Source organism: Girardinichthys multiradiatus, chromosome 3 (assembly GCF_021462225.1).
Source record: "Girardinichthys multiradiatus isolate DD_20200921_A chromosome 3, DD_fGirMul_XY1, whole genome shotgun sequence".
NCBI classification, from domain to species: Eukaryota; Metazoa; Chordata; class Actinopteri; order Cyprinodontiformes; family Goodeidae; genus Girardinichthys; species Girardinichthys multiradiatus.
In genome coordinates, this window is record NC_061796.1 from 20711296 (window position 1) to 20733446 (window position 22151).

The 22151-nt window shown below is 39.0% G+C and overlaps 1 protein-coding gene across 1 annotated transcript in view; it reads left to right on the forward strand.

Annotated features, from left to right (window-relative positions):
* The window catches only part of LOC124866321 (vacuolar protein sorting-associated protein 13B-like), a 370362-nt gene that overhangs the window by 260616 nt on the left and 87595 nt on the right, over window positions 1-22151 (forward strand). Inside the window, exons 35-38 of the mRNA XM_047362057.1 lie at window positions 10343-10684; window positions 10792-11194; window positions 11890-12027; window positions 19696-20085. Coding sequence (XP_047218013.1) covers window positions 10343-10684; window positions 10792-11194; window positions 11890-12027; window positions 19696-20085 — 1273 coding nt within the window. The remainder of the gene's footprint in view (window positions 1-10342; window positions 10685-10791; window positions 11195-11889; window positions 12028-19695; window positions 20086-22151) is intronic.

The window sequence follows — 22151 nt, forward strand, 5'->3', positions numbered from 1 at the left end:
GAGATTCCAACTAAAATAACAGGTGATGCTGACTATTGGGTCATTCAGGGAATTTAGTAAAAAAAAATACTTTTCCCTTTTTAGCTCCTTCATTTCATTTTGCAGAACTAAACACATTTTTATATGATTTCAGGAATCGATTTATCATTTGCATACAAGACCCTTGGGATATTTTGTTTTTACAGCCAAATTTCTTTTTTACACATGGGATTATTTAGTTAATCCCTATTCTGAATATGACATGTTAAAGAAAGTTTACTTTTAATAATTTTGCTTGTTTTTTTTTTCCATTCATGTCTTCAAAGAATTAAACACTGTTTAACATGCACTCATCATCTACTTCATTAGGTACATATGTTCATTGCTTGTTAACCAGTTGCTTGTTTGCACAAATAAAGCATTATCCAATCATATGGCAGCAACTCAGTGTGTTTAGTCGTTTAAATGTGATGGAGACTTGATGAAATTCAAACAAAGCTTCAGATTGGGTAGGGAAGGTTATTTTAAGTGACTTTGAAATGAACATGTTTGTTGGTGACAGACAAGCTGGTCTGATTGTTTCAGAAACTGCTGATCTGCTGGTATTTTCACAGTCAACCATCTCAGATTGACAGAGAATGGTCCAAAATAGAGAAGTAAGGTATGCAGCACAGCTCTGACATAATATCTTTGAATCTGCATGTTGAACATCAATACATGGTCTTCTTCAGCAGCAGGTAATACTTTTGTTTGCCATACTTCAGGCCCCTCATTACCAAGCAATGTTTGAATGTCAGAGGATTGTTGCTGACCATCTCCATTTATTTATGAACATGGTGTTCTGATCTTCTGATACAATTTATCAAAGCTCATATCTAAAATTAATTTGTATAATATAACAGTCAGTTCACAGGGTTCCTATGGCCCCAAATAGCGCACCTTTGGGATGTGGTGGAGCTGGTGATTCACATCATGGATGAGCAGGCCACAAATCTGCAGCAGCTGTGGGAAACTATTATGTCAATATGGACCAAAATCTCTGGAATGTTTATAAGATTTTGTTGAATCTTTGGCACAAATTATTTAAGGCAGTTCTAGGGGCAAGGCGGGTCCAACCTGACGTTTGCAAGGTGTACCTAATAGAGTGTCTGATGATTGTAGATCATCAGTAAAAGAGATATTAGTCTTTTTTTTGGCCTCACTTGCTTGAAGTTGTCTAGCTGGGGGTGTGCAGGGGTGAAGGCAAGAAATGACTCATGCTCCACTCCTACATCTCGGTTTTCTCTCCTGACAAAATTGGCTACGCTTCGTTAAGTTTGATTTTACAACAAAATCGTGTATCTTTCCAAATCTTTGCTTATCAATTCCTCTGTATTTCTTAAAGCTTTATTCCAAAATCTAAAATACCCGAGTTCTTCCGAAATATCCTGATAAAGCAGAGACATCTTATTAACCTACGGTGTGCTCCTGTCTGCAGGTAATTTTTCATTCCAGTACTCCTCTGTAATTCTGCATGTTTGGCCAATATGTTCATATTTACGAAACTGTCCTTGCTAACTTGGATAAGGATGCTTGTTCTTGTGTCATTTTCTGTTGTAAACCTAACATGTACATCAGCTTTGGTTTCACCAACACGTCCAGAGAGAAATTAAAGAAAGATTACCTAAATCTTCCCAATTTTTCTTATTTCAGCTTTCTTGTAACAATGCGGCAGAATGGTTTTTGTCTTCCAGTTTCTCTCAACATGTCTTGTCAAACCTATATTTGTGTGGTGAACAGTCCTTAACAGACCACCCAGAACCTTTTACACTTGTGGGCCTGTACTGTTTTAAACAGCTTAATCTCACCTTGGTCTCCCATTATTAGGGCTCCAAGTTTCCACAGATCCAGTGCAGTGGGAAATAGTATTGTTTTTGTTCTGTTTATTTTCCTTCCATTGATTAATGTCATACTGCGGCCTAGACCACTCATATTTCCAGTTCCTTTACATATGTTGCACACAGCAGTCGTCCAGTCCCTCAGACACAAATAATTACCTGGGTTCACCTATAATCAGGTTTGGCACGTTTTGGCTTATTATTTGTAAATGTTTGCTCACACAAACAAAATCTTTATATCACCATTATAAGGGGTTGATAATGCAAACAAATGGGCCAGGGCACACCCGTTTCCTCACATTTTTTGTTATATGAAAATTGTTTTGGATATCTTCTCCATCTGTTCAGGCCCGAGCTTCGTAAAACTTTACTCATTGCATCTATTAACTAAACATAAAAGCAACAATGAAGGGCGTTTTTCAGTTAGGCACAACCAAATGTTTCTTGCTAACTAGCTAACAGGTATTTTGAGTATCTCGTCCATAGTAAGAGTTTCTTGGATAAAGATTATGTCCTGCATTAGAAACATCATCCTAAAATAGTGTACCAAACAGACTCCAGGGGGCATATAATGTAGAGGAGATTATATTGCAAAACCTGCTGAATTAATGAATTCCCTGAGGCTATATGTGGAATATGGCCATGAATTGTCAATGTATTTGAGAGTGAAAGTCTTAATCTGACCTTTGAACTTTGAAAAAATACTGAAAATTCCTTCTGAGCTAAATTTTCAGAAAATATTCCCTGAATGACCCTAAGCAGTGTCATTTATGATCTAACTTGGCTCCATTTCTCCACTTATTTAGAGGTTTGAAGTTGATGCTTACACATGTATCTCTGAATCAATTTGAATTATCGCCATCAAATGGAAAATCTGTATTTATCAGGCAAATCAAAGGTACAAAGCATAGTAGATAGAACACTAGTAGGCTCTAACAACTATTAACTAATATCGTATAAATGGGTTTTAAAAGCAGTGCAAAACTTGCTTTGTTAGGTAACAGGACATTTTTACACCCAAAACCATTTTACTCAAGGCATTTTTTGTCTACCTTTGTCAGAATTGAACATTTCTTCATATTGATTAGTGTTTCTAGTTTTAAAAGCAAACAATAGAATTTAGTGCTTACACTATTTTAAGGACTGAGATGTTCTTTCGGCCTTGACCCAGCCGGTCGTCCTGTAGGAGAGACGACGTTTACTGATGGCAGGGTAAGAGAAGGGAAGTAAATCAGGAGGGATCTGCACAGGAGTTTCCTTTCTTGTTTTTTTTTTTGGCACAGTTGTTACATACGACAAATAAAAACACGGCTGCTGAGCAGTTCCAACATATATTTAAAGAAAAAACAGAACTTATTGAAAGAGTCTTAAAATCACAATGAGCTTCATCCATCCTAAGGACAGAGCCTCTTCTGGCCTCGCTTTCATCTTAAAAGTCATTTAAGTGGGGACTTCATGCAGCAGATGAGAGAATGAAATCCACACAAATCAAAAGAATTAATAGGAGCCAGGCGTCTTTGCTCCAGTTTTTGAAAAAAAGAAGACAAGGAGGTGTTTACTGAAAAGTGTTCTTCAGCAGAGTGCTTCTATTTTCTGATGTGTGTCTCCTAATTACATTTTTTCTTATCTGGTCATCATAGTAATGTAATTAATTAGGCATGTAAAATGTTCGCGGGGATGGTTGTGAAGTTTTGAAATTCAGTATTGTGTTAAATGTGTTTTCCTATTACATGTACAAAGTCTACTAATCCATTTATCACAAAGTCATTTTGCCAAGTTCTCCATTTCAAGGTTTGGCCTTTGTTCCTCTTTTTTGTTTATCTTATGTCTTGGTTATCATTAACGACGGGAGGGTTAAGCGAAAGTGGTTAGGCTGAAGGAGTCAACTAAATCAGTCATTGTTAAGTACTTACTGCATTTTCCAGTGTTTGTTTTCAGTAACAGTTATGGTATTAATCTATAAATGGTCTTTTGAAATTTTTAAACACGCTTTTCAGTATTGCTGCCATGCAAGTTACTTTGACAGTCAGTATTATTGTAGAGATGTGTTACAATTCCTTCATGTCCTTGCACTCACCCTAACCTTAATTAGTGGATGTGATTGGAGAGTCTAGTTTAGGGTTTTGGTTTATATTGTTGGTTCTGTTGAGGATGATGGAAGCAATAAGTCTCTCATTTAGCCCAAAGGGAGGTGGCTGCCAAACCCTTTAAATCATTCTTGATTGTCAAAGATAAGGAGTTGGGGTGCAGGGGGTTTGGCGAGTCTCTCTGGGTCTAGAGTCAGTCACTAGGAAGGTCTTGGTCTTAAATATCTGAGCGCACCACTGCAGCCTGCTGAGCGTCAGCATTCTACGGACAGCTTTGTTCTGCTAAGCAGAGACAATCTGCATTCTATTTGTGGAAAAATATTTGTGAGTAAACTAATATCGTGCATAGGCATGGAAAAAAAGCGATTTTGAACTTCAATCAATTATAAAACAGAGGCTTTTGCTCCCACATCTCCCAGAGCCAGGCCTTTGTTGAGCAGCATAGTGTAGTTCCCCACATGGACTACATTAGCTCTCTCTTTTCACATTATTTCTTTTCATTCTTCTGCTTTTATCGTTCTGCTTCTTTGTTTTTCAGCCAGAATATTTAAAAGCCATAAAGAAACTGAACACTGCAGAACATCATCTCAGCATTCATGTTTGTTCATCTTTTCTTTGTTTATTGACATGGCCTTCCATGAGCTTCTGTCAAATTTCTTTCTTTTGACCAGCCATCTCTGCACTTTTCTGGACTTACATAGTGCTTTAGGAATGTCGAAAAGCAGGTTTAGTAGATGGGATCAGAGAAAGAAGGAAATGCTCTTTCCTGGCAGACCAAATATTTATTTGTTTTAATTTGTTTTCATCTTCTGACATATAATTGGAGGATTTGATAAATAGATCATAGTAATCAAACAAATAGCATGAGAAACCCAGTCTTCTGCAAGAAAACATGCTATTAAACCTTAGAGGATTAAACTCACCCATTGATGTCAGAGAGGGCTTGTTAAAATGACCCCACTTCGCGCTGAACTCTAGAGTACACGGTTTATAGTACTGCTGACTGTCACAGTGAAGTGCTCTGTATTCATTTTAAGGCTCCAGGGTTGTGACCTTCCATTGCATCTTTGTTGTGGTTCAATTGAAGTGCATAGCAGGTTGCCTTTGTAGCTGAAACAAAGTTCAGTGTATGAACTGACTGCCTTTGATGGGTTTTTGTCTGCTGTAATGGCACATGAAGCAGTGACTTCATATTATAAATGTCTTCCTCCTTCTGTTTTCCACAAGAAAATGAGAGAAATCTTTGTGGGGTTTGGTCAAGTATTGTTATTAATTTGTTTTAAATGAGATATTGCTGCTTTGTGGCTTTCTTGTTTGAATACAAAAGCACAGGGGGCTGCTTTCAACTTTATAACTCAGCTAAACAAAAGTGGCTAGCACAGCAGGGGCGTAACCTGTAAACTTTGATGTATTCAAGAGACAGAATCTTTTCCATCTAGGAATCCTGCTAGCAAGGAGCTCTACTGAATAGTATGTCAAAAAGATGTAGTAATGACTTCCCACGCTTTTCAATGGCAATTCTACTGGAGTTACATGGGAACACTCTTTTAACTACTAATCCACCAGAAATACCTGAGATGTTCTTCAGTTCTGCAATCGCCTCTCATCTTACTACTATAGCTGTTTTAAAAAATGTGTAATTTGTCCAGTGATGAAACAAAGACTGTTGGACAGCTGTTGGACAGCTGGAACCATAAATTCACAGAGCAGACATTCGTGGCCAATGTTCTTTGTAAAGCTGTGGCCTGCTAATATCAGTTTGTCTTTAAGAACTAAAATTAATAGCATTCAAAATATTTCTAACCTCCCTGCTGTGAGCAGTTATTATTGATAATCGTAAGGACTAGAGGCAACATAAGACTGTGCGTGAGAAAGGGTTTTTACTCATTTAACAGAGACTGAATGATTTGGAGTTGACATTTTAGGGAGTTTATAGCATCTTACATTAGCAATGCTTAGCATTATTGGCATGATTAGCATTACTAACTGTATACAGCAGGCTGTTCATGTTCCCTGGAGAATTCTTATCATTCCCCAACTCTTAGATTTCCAAAACGCTGACAACATTTTAATGAATAACATGTTTCAAAATGGAGGTTAAAACTCAAAACAATAAAACAGACCAGCTTTGCTGTGATATGTTTAGACCTCCTGCTGAGGCTGACCTTGGATCACTTGGCTCCTTCACGTATTCATAAAAATATCCCGTAGATAGGAACAATTGACGTTCTGTGGGGGACATCTCTCATTTAAATCTGAAAACGTTTGGTACGAAACGACCAAAACTGCAAAGTTGAAAATGGCACAAGAGCAAAATCAGCAGCAGTCTGCCAAAGTCTGGCTGTCTGTCGTAGCATTCCGAATAAAAATGTGAAATGCCTATGTGTTGTGAGTTGGCGCTATATAAATAAACTGGATTGAATTGAAAACTTTATAGAAAATAACGTTTATGGAGAAGGCTTGTTGCATCTTCGGTGTTTCCTCAGTCTTCATTTTCAAATAGCTTGCGTAAACTAATAGTAGCTAAATGTGTTTCTTCCTCCTACAGTAACAACAAGAGTGCTGCTCTCAGCATGGCCAGTTGACTCTGAGGTATCATGAATTGATTAAAAAAAAAATGAATTGGAAGAAATGAGGATTTTTGAGTTTCCGGACAGTCGCGAGCCGATGTCTCTGTGCAGCTCTTTCAAATTTCTTCACAATGTTCTAGCGTCTTGATATGTTGTCAGGAATGAAAAGGTTTCTCTAATCCTACTTTAATGCATCCATATCTTTCGCTCATTGCTTTATTGTTGCAGTGGCATTCTACCAACATTAGTTCTGTTGTCACCTCTAAATGATGCTCTGCCAACCTTTTCCTTTGGCATAAGTTCATTTCTTTGTGTGTGTGACCTGTTTCGGACAACAGGGACAGTATCTGCCTGTTAAAGGTACTAATAGGAAGAGAGTCTCTTTTCATACCCTACTGTATTCAATTTGTTATTTTCTTTTGATCATAATGCACTTCCTTACCATGCCAGACATCCAGATTTCCATGTTCCCTGACCTTTGAACCCAAACTTTTTTAATTCTTCTGGAAACAATCAATCACATGTAGTGTTCAGACTTAAAAGTTATGTTGTTATATTTGACTAGCCTGCCAACACTGTAAACGGCTGGCATTTGGATGATGTGACATTTGCTTCCGAGTATTAGCCTTCTCCAGTCAAGCTGTTCTCAGTTACACTGACAGAAATGGGGTCAGAAGTCATACAGATGCACTCTGATGTGATTGGCACCCGAGAGACTCGTGGTTTCACACTTTGGGGATTATCCTCCATTTTCCAGAAAGCCCTGCCTAGAGACTCTGAGGGAATGATCTCATGATTGGCTTGGGGGTTGTGTGTGTGTGTGTGTGTGTGTGTGTGTGTGTGTGTGTGTGTGTGTGTGTGTGTGTGTGTGTGTGTGTGTGTGTGTGTGTGTGTGTGTGACAGTATGTTGGGGCAGGGGGGTCATGACTATGATCAACTAAGTCCAGTGAAAGATTGCACTGGGTTCTGGAAATAGTGTTCCCGTGCAACCATTATATAATACAATACAAAGTAATAGTTGGAAAAGAGGTTTCAGCTGGGATCAGGCCTGTGGCTTCGGCCAATGTTTGCATTCTAAATTTATTGCCTTCTTTAAATGAATAAATTGGCGTGAGGTTAATGCTATAGAGATTCCCAGTACCTTTTTGAAAGTGTGCTGCTAATAAAAACCATAAAAGCTAGGTATGTGCTTCCAAATGTTGATCAAAGTTTAGAAGAAATCCTTCAAAGGTATGAGTCTAAATGTAAGGATATGTTTGTGACTGGACTGCTTGTTTGTGTGTGCTTATACTGGATTAACACAGGGTACTGTGGCATTTTTTCTCATTGTCTCTGTGCCCTTGTTTGTTCTCTTTAATCCGTCTTTCTACTTGCAAGCATAGCTAAATTTAGACCAAGAATTTGCTTAGGGTGCACTCTCCTGGTAGTGGTAGTCATAAAAAAGATGGGATATTTGTTCTAATTGTGAATGCATGTGAGCATGTGATCTTGCCTTCTCAGATGGTTTCTACTCTTTCCCTGATGCTGTGCAGCTTATTTATCCTTTCCAGTGTGAGACGTTCCTTAGAGTGGATGTTTTGCTTTCGCTGAATATCTTCTCAAATACCTCCTTGCCTCAGTACATGTTTCACTCACCTAACACAACACACATGGAGACAGGTCCGGGCCTTTCTCTGCCTTTGCTCCCCTCCCCATAGCTTGGAAAATCTTACATTTCTGCAAAAGAGAGTGCACACATCCTGTCCTGGTTATGGCAGCAAAAGGAGATGGATCTGGCATGGGCGATCCGATGTAAGTCCGACACATGAGCGTGGTTTAGCAGAGCAGACATGCAGGCATGCTGCTGCGTTTTATATTGCTCTTGTTCTTAGCCTTTGATGACACTGTTTTGAATAGGAAATATCTAATAAGTCAAGTATTCTGTCTAATGTGCTGCCAGTAGGTTTCGTATTTGCCTGGAGGTCCTGAAACACTATCTCTGCCACTGCAATATACATTTAAAATTCTCATTGAGTGGGAGGGAGGGAGTGATATGGAGAAAATGAAGGGCCAGCTGAGAATATATGCTGTAATAGTAACCATATGCAGGATGGAGTAGTAGATGAGGTGGAATAAAATGGGACACACCTTTGGTCTGCGTGCTGTAATTTGCAATTTATCAAAATCACGCATCAAAGACAGCAGTAGTTAATTGAATGTGACATAGGATACATCATCATGATTAGGGAAACATGGGGATATGCCTCATAAAGGTGTTGAAGATAATGATTAATAGGTGCATGGTATTTATCTGGTATTTTTCCTTAAAACAATGCAGCTGTAGCAGAAAAGGTTAATTTATTCAGTGGTTATATAAGTCGGAACATTTTTAAACTTTGTATGGACCCTCTTTACGTTTTTTCTTGTCAGTCCCCATCTATGTGGGAAAGGGAAGGCAGAACATTTTATGTATCAGTTTTTTGTTTTGCTGTGTCAATGTTTAATATAGGTTTACCTTTTCTATTTTTTCCATAAGATCTTTTTTACACATTTCTGGTAATTAATCATTTGGTAGGCTGCATTTGGTTTAGCCTTTTCTCTTTCCTGTTTCATCATACCAACTAGAAGGTTCTTCATAGTTTGAAGATGACATGCCTTGGTAGCATTTTCTTTGACGCCCAAAACCCAGAAACCCCCTCACTTGATTTGTGTCATCTGTCACTGAAAGCTTTCTGTTGCCGCAATGGCAGGAGCCTTCCTGACAACAGTTAGCTAGAGTTGAGCAGAAAATCTTAAGTGCTTCAAAGACAATACCACAGTCACTGCACAAAACAATTTATTATAATGACATTGTGCCCCCTTTTTTGAAGACATTTCAAGTATGAAAGAAGTACCAAATGATTTTTGTTTACCACAGAAAAAGTCCCAGGGCATGCCTTGAATATGTCTGTGGCTGTATTCTGCTCTTCTTCTTTGGTTTCTTTGACTGTGGGTATTTGGTTTATGTCTTCATAAACCCACATAAGAAAAAGGCGTACAAATTTCCAATCTTTCCATAAGCTTTTACACATTTTATCTAAATAAGGGTCACAAGAGGTGTGAACCTAAGCCAGCTGACATTGATTGAAAGAAAAGGAGCGCATGGCTAACACAGCGAGACACACCACCTTGCAAACTCATATCTACTGCACGCAGTGTATAGATGCATCCAGCTCATTAGACGCTTAGCTACATTGGGTGCAGTAGAACGTGATGAGATGAGATTTTACACATTTTTCTGAGAAAACCAAGTATACCCTTTTTGTTTGTTTTCACAAATGCAGGAAAGAATTCACAAATTACAAAGTAGGTTTAAAAAGTTTGTAATCATTGTAGAATACTCCACCCCAGGTCTGACAAGGTATTATATTATTTTTATGCTTTTCCAGAACTAGATTTACTTACTTTCCTTATTCAAAATGGTTGTCAAATATAGGTGCAATAGGGTGTCAAGATTAACGCACACACCTTTATATCTGGGGTCCATTTTTGTAGCTTACACTTCCAGTATCAGAAGAAGTCACATGCTGACAGCAACTGTATAGTGCATTGTGAGACAGACTTCACTTTGATGAGAAATATTGTGGGATTTTAATATCACGAGATCTTGTGCTACTAGGTTTCTTTACACTAGTACCTACTGCATATGTTGAGTCACTAATACTATTTATGTCTTGAAATAAAAAGGCAGTCTAAACATGCCTGACCTTGAACATCACTCACCTTTCTTCCCATCTGTGTGAGTTTATTTAGAGAAAAAAAACTTCACCCTAGTAGACATGACCTCAGGTTTCAATTTTTCTTTGTACAGTTCAGGAGACAAGAGCAAAAGGGAGTCCATCAGGATCCTTCAACAGTTGGAGACTCTTCATCGCGCCACAGTGGGATTGGACAAGACAGTGGCTTTGGCAGTGACAGTGCCCGCATTCGCATTGTCCAGATAGAGCAGCAAAGTGGGACCAGTCATCACTGCATTGCAAGGCCCTCTCACAGGTCCACCATCACAAAGAACCTCACCTTCATCCCTTTTGATATCTTTCTCACTGCCAGTAAACTATCTGTTATGACCTATGCTTGTTCGAGTACCCCAAAAGCTCTCACTGCATCGTCTGATACATCCAGCACACCGGAGAAGAAGGAGCCTGAGGAGAAGGTAAAATCAAAAAACATTGACTGGCTTGTAAATAATGTTATATATATATGTTATTCAATTTCACAAGCCCAGAGCACTACTAACTGATCATGCTTTGTGATGTTTAGGTGGGAAAGACCATCTTTAATCATCCAGACTCTCCCCCTGTCTCAGCCTCCCCAACCCCTGAACAAACCCCAGCTGCCCAGGGTTCACTTGCTGGGCTGACTGCAGACGACATCCTCAACAGCAACACCTCTCAGCCACCTTCTCCACTAATAAAAGGCAGCTTGCTCTCACTTGAAGGCCTAGCCACTCCAACTCGTTCCTCAGCCCGCCAAGCCCTGGGTGTTACCATAGTGAGGCAGCCAGGGAGAAGAGGGACAGGGGATCAGGTGTTGGAACCCCTCTTGTACCTACAACTTGTGCAGCCTTCTGTTCTACTTAGTTGCCACCATCGAAAGCAAAAGATGGAGCTGTCTGTGTTTGATGTGTCCTTAAGAGGAGTTCCTTCTGACTACAAGTGCCTAGGTGAGAGAGTTTTCCTCAAAATCATGTCTGGTAGTTTGTGTGAAAGATCTTGTTATCAAGAGAAGAGATGCACCAATCAGAATTTTGTGGTTAATTTTTGAACTCTGTTTTTTTTGTAAAGCTTTGGCCTGCAAATACAGCGTTCGTTTTAAGCACTGAATAGAAAAACATAAGAACAGCATTAAAAGATGTTTTGGAGCCTTCCTCCTGCGGGTCTTCATTAATTATGTGTGAGAGAGCTTGAAGAGAGTCTTTGTAAAAGAGATTTTTTAAATTATTTCAAAACAAAGACCAGGAATGTGCAGAGATGACATCTTAAATTGGCTTTAGCATCTTATATTGGGAATTATCACGGCTTGCATTAATTAAACTGCCTTTGTTTATTTTAGAGAATGTAGATCCTTAACTGTGAAATTTCGAAAAGGTGCAAACATTTCTAAGTCCAGCATGTTCTCTGACAGAAAGAGACTGAGAGCTCAAAAGTATAAAACAAAGCAATTTAGTTGGACTATGCTTGGGCTTTTCTGTTTGTAGCTGAAAGTCTAATAGCTAACTTTGAGTCTTCTTGCACTCAGAAACATCTAAGGGCCAGGCTGAACATCGTCCGATTGTGATCATCAACTGTTTTCTTGATGCATTTCTACCACTCCATAAGGAGATAGAATAGATTTTTTTGTCTGTCTCCGGTTGTCCAGATCCAGGAAAAACTCTACCAGAAACGCTGGACTACAACGTGTACTGGCTGCAGACAGTGGCCGCAGAGGTTGACAGTAAAACAGGTGTCCCTCCTCCTCTGCTTTGCTTCCAGATCAAAGATTTCCTCAATGGATCAGGTGAGATTTACACACATCTTACCTTCTGCACATTCCTGCCAGCATGCTGCATCAACTTCACTCTTATTTTAAGGAAAAGTATTAAATGCTGTGTAACAGATGAACATACAAATCAAAACTACTGATCATCACACCACACTCCAAAACAGCAAGAAGGACTGACCTGCCCATAAAGTATTAAGTTAAATTGTGTCCAAGATCGGTACACTGAGTTCCCACCCTACAGGTCACAGGAACCAGTAGGTATGTTGCCATCATCACTTTGGCTGATATTCCAACAGGTTGCTGCCTGGGATTAGAACGATGCTGGTGGTATGAGGTGGAAATCAAAAGAATTTGGCAAATGGCGGCAGCAGCAGGGGTTTCTGTGCCAGGGGGAAGACATGACAATCTGGGAGTGTGTCTATTACAAGTTGTCTAAATAACATTGAGCATTTTTTGTCACAGGAAATCCACAATGTGCTTTTCACTTTGAACCACAGGCTACTAGTTCCTGTGGGCCAAACATGGATGTTTTAAATACACCTTCCATATGTTGGACTTGCTATTTTTAGACTGATATGATCTCCATATGAGTAGATTTTAGCAAAGCCTGTCGACCTTAGGGTGTGTTTGACATCTTGCCCAAATACAACTGCAATGAATAAATGTGTGAGTGGCCTTTTGGGGTCTTGGTGTGCGCACCCTTTTCATCCCTGTGAGGGTATCTTGGAGAGAGTGTGTAGGCGCAGGTCATCCTTCAGCTTACTGAGCCCAAGCCAGATGTTGCAAATACAGACAAACCTCAACATAAGGACTGTCCTCCTTCTGCATGCATACAATCATTGACACATACTGTTCATATTTACAAGAATGAGTGCCAGGATGAACACTAGGTGTTACAGATGATGGCTTCAATGTAGCATTTCCATGATAGCTCTTCTAGGTGTATCCTCTCCTTTTGTCAAATCAGATCCATAAGCTTTTCTGTCCATCTGAGATCACACAACACAACAGTCATCTCCCTATGCAGCCCAGCAGTCTCACAGTACAGCCGACCAGTCCAAACGTCAATGTGCTATATGAAATAAGCAGCTAAATTACAAGTCCAACTTTTTTAGGAACATAAAGTAGAATTTTAGCAAATTTGTCAGCTTACAGTGCCTTTCAAATATTTTGGTACCACTTTAACATTTTTTTCACATTACTGCCACAAACCTTAATGTATTTCATTTGGATTTTATGTGACAGACTAGCATAAGCTATGGTATAACTGAAGTGGAAGGAAAATGATGTATTGTTTTTAAAAATACATAAAAGGCAGAACATTTTGTGTATTCATGTGTATCTTACGTATATCTTATGTATCTGAGTAATGAGTAAAGAAATCTTTCAGGTGTTTTCCCTAAACCAGTAAGGAGCAGACCTATGGTAGTATCTTTTAGAAGATAATCAGTCATATTTATTCAGTGTGCATACACACACAGACTAACAACACAGTCCCAATTGCCTCAGACAGGTTCCAGGCCCTCTGTGAGGTTGCTGCAGGTCAGGCTCTGCTGGAAATACCTAAAATTGACCACATATGCTACTGGTTCTCCTTCCTCCCCTCAGCCACTTAGTCATGCAAGCACGCAGTCACATACACATTCCCAACTCTATGTTGTTTAGTCAGACGACTTTCTGGAGGAGATACTTACCCTCTTCAGGCATGATGGAACAAATGAACTAGATAAAGTTGTGAAAAATTGTTTTTTTTTTTTTTTTTTTTAAAGAAGGCATTTATTCCTGACGTTTAGGCAGAAGAAAGCTGAGCAGGAGGAATCAAGTATCATTGCTAAATGGGTTCAGGGGATTGTTTGGTGGAAGAACCTAATTTAAAGATTTAAGCAACAAATTGAGAGAAGAAGTTGGTAAGGACATGGTTAGGAAGAGAATGTGCAGTCAGCATTTTACTCATCTGTTCTTTTTCTTTATAAAAGTCTGTGTGTGTTATGTGATGTATATTTATCATGTTTGGCAGCACTACTTTAATTCGACAGTGCTTCACATTTGATTTATTTCAAGCAGGCGCAAACAGAGAGCAGACCGCCATGAGGCCATGTCTTAGTGTGTGTTTACAGCAATATGCTCTCAATTTCAGCAGCATTTATTCTGAAGGACCAATCAAAGTGCCCATTCCAAGGATGCTGAGTGGGAAACACTTGTAACATGTGTACTGTAAACTAGATGGTGTTTTAGCTCCGACCATCACTCAGCAGCCGCTCATCACATACACACAGCTACACACATATACATAGCTAATACAAATACATGCAAGAAGGGGATTGACAGGCTTTACCACCAAACATCTATGCATATGGTTCACTGTTGTAAAGAACTTTTGGAATATTTTATCTTTTTCTAATATAAGCAGGAGTTTACTAATTGATCAGCACAGATACTTTTTTTCTTGCCATCTTTCTCAACTCTTGCCCTTTAATAGATCAGTGAAAGAGTCCTGGAGGCAGTGGCGTGCACAGACATTTTGAGGGGGCAGGTGCTCAAGTGGAAAAAAAGGCCACCTTGTGCGGCACATGGAGCTGTCGGTTGCCTTTGTAGTGTGAGATTTATTACAGGCACAGCATGAACATAATTTATATGTATTACTAAGCACCCACAAAACAAGCTGCGTCCTGTGGGATGTAGGGAAATTACCACCCAGGAAAAAAAACTCAAAACAAGAATGCATTGTACAACATTCTTAAGATTATTAAGGCAACAAAATTATCATAGACTGATTTAAAGTTATATTACTGATTCACAACCTGAACTTCCTGAGTCAAATTTGAAACTTATGTTATCCTTCATTTTTTTTTCTTTTTACACATTGAGCACAACATGTTTGTCATGACTATATCATTCTGTACTTTTATCACAAAATTTCTTCTGCACCAAATAACCTTATGTTGTACCAAAGCAGGTTACACTGTCAAATTTACCAGGTAGGTCACACTAAATGAGGTATCTTCAGAAATGTGAGTAACCAGTGACCATTCTACAGCATAAATCAACTATACTCAGAAAATGAGTTATACAATCTTTATAGTCAAAATGAAACCAACATCAGAGAATATGATCATAAGAAGAGTCATCTATACTTCTGCATGTAGCCAGTGTGATTTATGACAGAAATTATTCTTAGAGAATAAAAATTAATTAGATTACAAGTCCTGAGAACTGATAAGATGTCTGCTATTTAGAAATTAAAATACTCTGATCACATCATCATTTTTACACACACAGAAGTAGAAAATACAACTTAGCCTACATGCCCCACATTTACTGAACTTTATGAAAGGTATTTTTGGGTTAGGGTTAGGGTCTAACAGTCTAACCCCGGTCCCTGATGACCAGAAGTCATCAGGGACCATTATAGCAAATGTAATACGTACATCTATGAGATAGATTTCAAAACATGGAGCACCGGTATTATAGGCCTTTAAATTCAGACATTTTACACTATACACTGTAAAAAAGAAAAAAATATTTCAGGAGTGCACTTTTTTGTCCATAGGATAAAAGGGCAGGTGCTCTAGCACCACCTCGTGTCTATCTGTGCACGTCCCTGCCTGGAGGTAACTGCTACAACTAGGTGACTAAAGATCAGCCATCTCTCTATAGAGAAGGAGCAGGTGATTCATTAGCTAGAACAAATTGGAACCATTATTCTCATGTGTCTCTGCTTACCATCAACCAATGAGTTCATGAAAATGTTGTCAGTTATTGTATGCAAGCATTAGCCCCTCCATACCATCCAGAACGTCTTTAATGTGAGGCAGATGCCATCTTGACATGTGCCATTGGCCTTATGGGCTTTTAGGTGTCTTTTAACTGTGGGATTCAGCAGATACCCCTCCAAATGTTGTTCTCCCTTGCCAAACACAGACCTGCAGTATGCCCTTCACATATGTGCCCTGTGTTATTGGACACTTTTCCATTTATATCTGACTCAGGCTTTCTGCTTTCAAGACGAGAGTATGAAAGTCAGCAGGAGAAATCAAACAGGCAGTGGGAATGAAAACTGTTTGTGGTGGTTAAACGCACAGATACATCGACTCCAGGTTCAGAGCGGGGACTTTGTTACACATGACCTTGCAAACAAGACACAGAGACCTGTTTAATAGTGATATATTCAACCCCACTCTGCTCCCCAAACACAAATTAACATGCTATTTTGCTGAGGTGTATGCCTGTGTGTATATGCCTGTCAGGCCCTGAAGTTCCACCTTCTCCTGCAGTAATACAGGCTGACAACTGAGAAGGCCCAGTGTATGATTTTCTGCAGCCTGTTCTAATTAAATGGTTTGTCTTTAAAGACATGTGAACGCCAACACCTTTCTCTACCTTTAGGTTCAGTTTGTGTTCTTCTGCCCAGAGTCTCTAGCTGAAATTATTGATTTATACTACCGGTCAAACGTTTTAGAGCGCCTTTCTCACTTAATGAGTCTCTTTATTTTCATGGTTATTTAAATTGCAGATTCTCACCAGAGACAACAAATGAATGAGCACATGGAATTATGTAGTAAACAAAAAGTGTGAAATAACTCTAAACATTTTCATATTTTTGATTTTTACAAAATAGTCACCCTTTGCTCTGATTACTTCTTTGCTCTCTTGGCGTTCTCTCCATGAGCTTCATGAGGTGGTCATCTGAAATGGTTTTCCAAAGAGTCTTGAAAGAACTTCTCAGAGGTTCATTGAGAGACGGCCAGAGGTTAATATCACAGTCATTACAGCAAAGGACGGCTACTTTAAGAAATCCAAAATATGAATCTATTTTAAAGTTATTTTACAATCTTTGGTTTGCTACATAATTCATTGTTCATTCACAGTTTTGATGCCTTCATTGAGAATCTATATACAATGTAAATAGTGATAAACATAAAGAAAACCATTAAATGAGAAAGGGGTTCTAAAACGTTTGACCAGTAGTGTATGTTATAGTGGAAGTCAGTGTTCAAATAGAAAGCCTCCAATATGGTGCTCTCCACTGTTACAAAAGTTCTCACCTCTGAATGGTGATGAAAGTAAAAACATACAAAGACACTGATGTGGTTTTATCAGTTAACGGAATATAAAAATAGTCCTTCCAACCTGAACCTTCATCTGTTGATTTTGATTCAGCTGCTGAGTCTGAATGCTGGCACTTTTTCCCTCTTGCAAACTTTTACTTTCTCCTATGCCTTTTTTTCTGGACATAACATGGATCATTTTCTTAAATATATTTATCTCTCTGTCTCATAAAGGTGTCAGAAAGGAAAGGAAAACAGAGAGAAAGAAACATAGACATTTGATTGTTTAACTTGGGGTGAATTTTCATGAAAACCGTTTCTTTTTTATACCCTGTTCCCGAAGCACTGCTGCACACATATATAAAACATGGCGGAGGCTTCTATTACTCTTAAGTATTGGAGTTATGTCGCCAGCCCAGTGGGCACTATTTAATCATAAACTTTGTCAACGCACCAGGGCAACTCAAGAACGTTTCCTTTCTTATTTCAAAATAAGTGGCTCAGTGGGAAGATTAGTCATCTTGCAATCCAAACGTTGTGTGTTAGATTCCAGCTTCCTCCCGCTACATGTTGATGTGCCCTTTTGCCAAGGCACTTAACCTCAAGTTGCCTACCAATGATCTGCGTATTGGTTTGAATGTATGTGACTGGGTGAATATGGGTGTACTGTAAGGTGCCTTGAGTGGTTGGTATTACTGGAGAAACGGTATATAAGTTCAGTCCATTTACCATTTAAAAATCTCATAGTTACAAAAGGGTTTTAAGTTTTAACCACTCACCGTAATTAGTGACCCATGACGGTAGCTTAAACATTTTTCTAAACGTCTACAGTAGATAATGCTGTGAGACAAACTCCACTTTAACATGAAATATGATGTTAAAATATTCTGCCTTGTCTTGTTACACACCTAACACTCATATAGGCCTGAGGCCACTGCTTGTTTTCTCTTTTTTCTTAATAAAGAAGTTTCATTCCTCAAGCTGGTAACAAAACATAATCAAGTATGATATTAATAAAACTGTATAAAAAAATAAAGCTTTTAACAACCTGGTGCAGTTTCTCTTACAGGTAAGTGAATTTCAGATGGGTAAAACAGGTAATAAATCACTTACCATCACTCTTGGGCTGCCTGGGTTGGGGCAGCTGGGTGTTTTTCTTTTTCTCTTTTTTTAAGTGGGGCCGAAAGGAACTTGGGGAAGGAGGGCAACCAGTAATCAGAACCAGGCCTCCATGTGTAGTGAGCCAAGGCTGCTCTGGCCCTGACTGGGTGATCAGAGACATATTTATGCGGTTACAGGGGGTTGATTAGGTGGCTGCTCAAGGAAAAGTAAAAGATAAAAAACTGTGGAAGAGAAAAGAAGCAGAATATGAAAAAAAGTGTTCCACCGACAGAAAGAACAGATGACGAAAGAGATGTGAGCAGCTGCATATAAGCAGTTTATTTCACTCCTGGAGACGTTTCTATTGATAAGTCAAGTAAAAATTATAAGCTGCGTTGAACAGCAAATTCCAACATCCATTCATCCACTTTGTCGTTTATATTGAGCCTCCAGCTAACATCCACTGAAATAAATGAGAGATAATTCAATTTGTTTTTGTGTGTTTGTTTGTGTAAACAGTGGTTTTGGCTGTGCTCCAGTGTGCACCTACCTGGGCAGGAGTCAGACAGAAGGCCTAAACCCCTTCAAATCCCTTAAATACTAGTATCTTGATGAGACCATAAAGAACAGCTGCACTTGTTTTCAGCCGCTTCCCTCACCCATCATCATGACCGAGTGGAAAAATGGGCTAATGGAAGTGGTGTAAAACGGCATTGAGTTAATTCCTGTGTCTCTATAAATTCCTGTCAAGTGTTCGAAGGCAGCAGTGCTCTCGAAAATGAAGGAGAGAGGTGGAACAGGAGAGAAGCATCTGATTCATGTTGCTGGAATGAAGAAGATATTTTCTTCTGTTCCACACTGTCACGTCACAGTGAGACAGTAACTGTGTGTGTGTGTGTGTGTGTGTGTTCCTGTCTTGGAATCACCTGTGAGAACCATTTTCTCAACTTCACCATCAAATTGAGGACCGTTTGTACCAAAGTGAGGACATTTTGCTGGTCCTCACGACCTATTTTGCTAATGGTTAGGTTTAGGACTAAGGTGTGAATTGAGTTTAGGTTAGGGTTAGGCATGCACTGGTAATGGTTAGGTTTAGGCCCCCAGTCAATAGTGAATTGATTCTATTTCTGTCTCTACTTTTACAAACATTAGATTGCTTTAGTTCATTTGAAACTTTGAGGTCTATTTGATGAGAAATTTATATGTGGTAAAATGTTCTTTTTCTAAATACAGAGAAAGCACAAAGAGATTTGTCACTAGTGTTTACTACTGAGATAACATCTTTTTATTACCATCCCAAAAGCTTTGCCCTCCACTTCCTGGTGGGATTTCTTCAAGTCTCAGCACATCATAAATACAAATCAGAATGAGCACAAAATAGCCTCTCTGAAGAATGCCTGATCAGAGGCTATCCACCACAAAAATGTTTGTGAGGTTTTGTTGGCAGTGCAGATTTTATTAATGCTCTTTAATTTGGTTTTACCCCATTTCCTTTCTCTAACTCTTTTTTTCTCTTGTCTTACCCACTCCACAGCGGAGCTAAATATGGAGATGTCCCGTCCCCTGAAAATCAGTCCCACTCTGGGGAAACTGGAGCAGGCAAAAGCCTACCTGCAGAAAGTCTTGCCAAACTACACATGGGAAAGCTACAGTAAAACACCCTCTGCCTTCTCCACTCCTCACTCATCTCCAAAAAAGACACCGCACCGAGCCTTTCCTCCTCATTTAGACCCACACCATGAAGCCCCAGCCCTGGGTAAAGCCAGCAGGACCAGGGCTCTGTCCTTCCACAAAGTCTCTCTCCATACCGCACAGATTGTTGTGGTCATGGAGACCGAGGCCTGTCCAATGAGGCCTAGCATTACAGTATCAGTGTCGGCCATGATAGCGTGTCTGACCATGAGGTCAGGACCTCGGATTGATGGTAGGTATAAAGTGCCTTTTTTATCTCTTTTTATATCTTATGCCATCTTGCATTGTTTTTTCTCAGGCTGAGCTCAGTTTATCAGACAAAGTAAGAGAGTTTAAAATAACTTGTCTGTTTCTTAATTGGAAAATAAAAACATCTTAGCTCTTTGGTGTGATCCATTGCTACAGACATTGACTTATGTCAGATTTGATGCTTTCACAGTAGTGCACTCAGTAATGCATTACACTAAGCTTATACATGTACCATTTTAGTGTTGTCACTTGTCTTAGCTAACAGGAATCCCTCCAGGCCCTTAAAGCATCTTCCCTCACAAACATTTATAATGACAGGATTTGATGGCACACAGATGTATGTAGCCTCTTAAGTATAAAGCCACTAGTTTTTAATGTTTGTCTGTCTGTACGTGTGTGTATTTACTTTAGAGTTGTCTCTTGTGAATCTTTAATCTGATGAGTAACATCATTTCAAACTTTCCTCTTGCTTTCTTTGTTTTTAAAAGAATTTTTGAGTCTTAAGTCTACAGGAAAGATTTGACATTCAGTCCTTGACTCACGCTGAAAAAAGTCAGGAAACAATCTGCAGTAATTCTTTCAGTGTTTTCTGAAACATTCCTGCTTTTTTAGCATGTTCTTTTAAAGCCATCCTCTGCCAAAAACAAGGTTTGTCTTTAAACTGTAACATGAGATATTTGTGTTAGTGTTGGATCTTAGGTTGTTGTGAGACTGTGTGTATTTGATTACATTGATGTGGGTGTGTTAGGATCTCAGAGGGAGCTTTTTGTGCATTAACGTCTGTGTGTGAGGGGAAGATGGTTGTTTTGTTGAGATAAAACGCTGCCTTCATCAGCCCTGACTGTTATCCAGAAGGCATCACAGGGTTTCCATTATGACAATCAGAACTTCTAATGCTAATGTAAATGAAAAAGCATCCAGTTGTTCCGTGCCGCTCGGTGTGAGGCAGCTTGCTGTAGCAAATCAACACACATTTCTTATTTCTTGGCATGTCTGTCAAATTGAACAGTACATGGAAATAGAAGGATAAAAGGGCGTACTGAACTGACATGCTACATGTAGTAGATAACAAGAAACAGTCTGCCTGATGATTTTGCAAGAAGATGCTTTATACCTCAGTGCCGCTGAGCAAAACATCTTTTTTGCTTAGGGTTCAAGGACAGAGCTAGAGCAGAGCTTTTTAAGAGCATGCATCTGTTTTGCACATGTTGTTAATATCGGGTTACTTCAGATAAAATGATTGTCAAAAATGTTAATTAAAACCTCAAACAATTTGCACTTTGTTTACTCAAATCTACATAGCTGCACAGTGACACAATCATCAGTGCTGCTGCCCTGCTCTGATTTTCACCAGCCTTTAAACTGTCATCTGTTTTTAAAATGTTGATGGTGACAAATGCAGTTGAGTTTCACTTGCATGTATTCAGTGCAGTGAAAAGCTTTATCGACCCTATTCTGCTAACATGAAAGCAAATCATCTCCACTGACGGAAATTTAATCGGTTTATGGGTATCGCTCTCTTTGGCACACAGTACATCAAAGGGGTCTTTGATTTGTTTTTTAGTGAAGATAGAAAATGTAGATAGATTGAACTACATCTCTATGTTAAGTTATGTTGTTACTATCACTGGCATATAAAAGAAGTAATTTCTCCTAAAAACCTTACACATTACCCACTAACCATGTTTATTACCATCTCCAGGAGCATTTCTCCAGACTGGCTCTAGTGTGAAATCCTGATTATTGTTACAGCTAAAAAAAATGGGATTAAGTAAGTTTATTCTGAACAAACATACCATATAACTATATGTATTTCAAACGTTTACAGCCCTCATCAAAGGTTGGGCCACAAGATAAATCGATTCAAAATAGGTGGTGGACGTGGGCAAGGAATATGTTGCATATCAGTAGAGCAGCTGTGAAAAGATCTTGTTTTGGTGATTAAATCTAGATGCTTCGTGTTATACTTCCTTGCATCAATGTCACCCAATCCATTTAATGAGAAACTACACTTTTTTTCTAGAAACACTTAAGAACCAATTATTTGAT